General features: G+C 34.4%; 1 protein-coding gene across 1 annotated transcript; it reads right to left on the bottom strand.

Annotated features, from left to right (window-relative positions):
* Positions 1 to 541: 541 nt before the first annotated feature.
* On the bottom strand, positions 542 to 2,302 carry LOC119083926. The gene is made up of 3 exons (XM_037193740.1): positions 1,187 to 2,302; positions 940 to 964; positions 542 to 891 (listed from the first exon to the last, which is right to left on the bottom strand). Exons 1-3 carry the CDS (start codon positions 2,300 to 2,302, stop codon positions 542 to 544), a joined length of 1,491 nt encoding a protein of 496 aa, XP_037049635.1.
* Positions 2,303 to 3,909: the final 1,607 nt, after the last annotated feature.

Below are 3,909 nucleotides of genomic sequence, written 5' to 3'. Positions count from 1 at the left end.
AAACTTCCTCAAATTTGATTAAATCTTTCTGTTAGAGATAGAATAGGTATAAACGACAATGATGTATATTGTCGGAATGTCTCAGATTGATTATTACCGGAGTAATAGTTGCAGAGGTCTATTAGCAAAAAACTTTCATGTTAAAAACGTCATTTTTCGAAGTAGTAGATTATGATGTTAGAACGAAATATGTTCCTTCGAATCTACTGCTACTACAACGCTACATAAATGCATTTCAGATTAGTTCAGATTCTATTCACTGACAGTTATTCCCAATTCAGTTTCAGTTGTCGCAAGGAAATCTATAGAAATTTCCGTTGTTGGCTCAGGAAGTTCAGTTAAACGTAATTGTCGGTCACCACTATTTCTGACACATTTACAGCGAGCAATATCAAAAGGTTTTTCGCTATCGTCATATGTTTCTTTTCTTTTTCTTGTGTCTTTTTCCAAATTAGAAGAACCTCATGTACAACATCAGGAACAAAAAACTCCAATTTTTTTTTTTTTTTTTTTTTAATTTTATATTACAAGTTTAACATATTTATAAATAGAAAACTTCTTCCAATGGTTTATTCGGGGAAATTGTGCCCATAATACAAGCGGCGTTGTGTCTTTGTATTTCCATTGACATTCTCTGTATTAGAAAGAATTTTGATCTTTTGTCTCCAGTCAACTCTTGTAGTTTATGGCCGATTTTGTGTACGAAATTTAATGCTTCTTCACTCCACGGGCCCATAGTTTCAACAGCGAAGGCTAATAGAATATAATTGTTAGAAGACAAAAGTTCTGAATAATGTTTGTGCTTCTGAGACGCTGCATAATCTGCAAGTTGTCTAGCCTTTGTAGATGTTTTTGATAAATATGAGTCTGCGAAAGTATCGACACAGGTTGCATCCCAAACGAGTGGTTTTCCTTTCAACCATGGAGTCAGTGTAACACCATCCGGTCTTTTTCCGTCATTTCTTGACAAACCCCTTGGTTCTAAGTTAGCGGGAATATGCAATGATGATAATGATCTGTGGATGATATCATTCATTATGATATGCCGTTCATATTTTGCAATACATTTTGAGCAGCTCAATCCATGTAAACCATTAGGCAACACCAGAGAACCGCATATGCATGTGTGTGTTGAACAAATATTGCAGCCTAAACGTAAGCCAATGCAAATTCGGATTGTATTGTTGTCCATGACTGTTCCAATGTTTGATGATGGTATTGAATGTAACCAGGCATTTGATTCTTTACATTGCAAAGCTTTGAAACGTGCTATGTCCGTTTTCCATGTAAACTTGAAGTTCTCATTCATTATCCGTTGAACGTTAATTAAGTCCCAATTCTTTTGCAAATGCTTGATAGAAGGTGCTTGAAGATCATTTAAACTTTTCCATTTTTCCAAAGCTTCATCTAAATGAACAATAAAAGTCGTATCTTGAAAATTGAGAATATGAGAGACGTGACTTTTAACTCCAAATGAAGAGCTAAGGAAAGCTGGCAAAGAAATGTCTTGTAGTTTCCTTATACCAAGGCCCCCAAAATTTATAGGCAATGTGGCTTGAGTCCATTGTTGGTCATTCATATCAATATTTAGGATTGTTTCCAGAAGGTCCTTAATTTCGTCATCGAAAGATGATATGAAATCTTCGAATTTCCATGCTGGTGACGTTCTGAGCAAATATGTAAGTTTCGGAACGGCAAAACAGTTTTTTAAAAGAAATAAAGCCGTATGAGAATTAAGAAGTTTCAAACGCTCGAACATAACCTTCAACTTGCTCAAAACTTTTTCAGAAAACTTAATGAAGCCTTCTTCGAAAAGGGGTGCGCCAAGTAGATTCAGGTCCTCCTTTGTTGTTACGCAAATTTCTGGACAGATGGTATTAAATTTTGAAACAATTTCTTCATCGATTTTTTCTGAAAGGAAAAACAATTCACATTTGGATGGATTAATATGAAGACCGAGCTTTTCAGATTCGTTGATTATCGTTTTAAAATCGTTCAACACTATATCCGGATCGTCACAAACAGTTCCGTCGTCTAGATACCACACGTTCAATTCGCTTTTTAAATTTTGAATCAATTTGTGAAAAAACTCCAACAGTTCGCTTTTGTTTTCATCATCAAATTTATTGTTGTAACCGAGGTTGTAACCCAGACATACTCTCCTTATGATGTCAAGTTTTGTTGGCAGGCTTTCTTCACTTAAAACGCTTGACTTGATAAAGCCAAATCGGCCTTCAGATGATAACGCTCCCCGAGACGTTAATTGCTCGCTTTGTTCCCATTCTGTTTCGTGGTCGGACATGATTTTCGATGTTTGCTCAACTTGTGTAAGAGATCTTTGGAAATATCAAACTAATCTGAAATGCATTTATGTAGCGTTGTAGTAGCAGTAGATTCGAAGGAACATATTTCGTTCTAACATCATAATCTACTACTTCGAAAAATGACGTTTTTAACATGAAAGTTTTTTGCTAATAGACCTCTGGAACTATTACTCCGGTAATAATCAATCTGAGACATTCCGACAATATACATCATTGTCGTTTATACCTATTCTATCTCTAACAGAAAGATTTAATCAAATTTGAGGAAGTTTATTGTGTATATGGTGGTTTAAAGTTCACAGACCCCCAATATTATACAGAAAATGTACATTTTTTCACTTCGACTGCACCGATTTTTTCAAATTAAGTTGATTTTGTTTGTTTCAGTCTATTTCAGCCTCTACAAGGCTTTGCAAAGCTTTTTCAAAAAAAATTTCTATGAAAATTTCAAAGAAGCCTGACAGACCCATTCAATCTATTGTGCGGTACTCAAAAGTATTCGGAAAAGAGAAAGTAATGATGCAGTTTGACTAGTTTTGGCAAGCTACACATGCCACTAGGTGTGGATTTTCAAGTTGTTAAAATCGACCCACCCTATTGCGCAATTTGGGAAGAACTTAATTGACTGGGTACATTAAAAACTCTGACATATCTAAAACTGTGTAAAAATGACATGAACAAACTGTATATTTTATTTTCATTATGTAAAAGAACCTCACATGAATGTAAGTCCCATACATTTGCTGAATATGGGGTAACACAGCTATATTTTTTCTTCTAAAATATAAAGTCTTTACCTTTAATATAAATCAATCAGCTATATTATGAGTAATAGAGTACTCATGACTGTACTCATGTACTGATAATATGCGTTCCTAGTTCATATTATGGGCATATATGGCTTATATTATATGTACATTATCCTCATATTATAATTTAACAATTATGGACTTAGTTGCCATAATTTTATGGATCTCTTACCTTTATTATAAGGATTACAGTCATAATATCCGGCACACAGCAATTGTCGAAAAAAACTTTTTTTTTCAGTTTTCGATGGATTTGGGATGAGAGATGATTCCTCTGGCACTTCCTAACTTTAATCGGATTTTTTGTTGGATTTGAGCTGTTGTCGACATGAGCTGATATCCGCCGAAAACCCCTAAAAGCTGAAAGTGTGACGCAAGTCCTTGTTCCTACTTACAAAATAACTGATATCGCTGAGGGTGACGGATTCTGCAAAACTTTTATCAACAAAAAATGGACCCAAAAAATTTAAGAAAGAAAATTGTATAAAAATTGCGTGACAAGTGGCAGATGTTGAGGAAACTAACAGTAGTAACTAACAAGGAAAATAATTAAAATAGAGAAAAATACTTCCGTGTAATTGAACTATTGGGACCGTTTTTATTGTGCTACGAAATATTGAGGACGGTTCTCAAAAGTCATGTCATAATTGTCCTGAATGATCTGCCACTTTGTGACGCAATTTTTTTCCTAAAATTTTCTTTCTTAAATATTTTTTGTCAATTTTTCGTTGATAAAACTTCACGGTGAGCTTGAATTTTTTTTTATTCGACCTCTC

Source organism: Bradysia coprophila, unplaced genomic scaffold (genome assembly GCF_014529535.1).
Source record: "Bradysia coprophila strain Holo2 unplaced genomic scaffold, BU_Bcop_v1 contig_70, whole genome shotgun sequence".
NCBI lineage: Eukaryota > Metazoa > Arthropoda > Insecta > Diptera > Sciaridae > Bradysia > Bradysia coprophila.
This window is presented reverse-complemented; position numbering and strand designations above follow the sequence as displayed.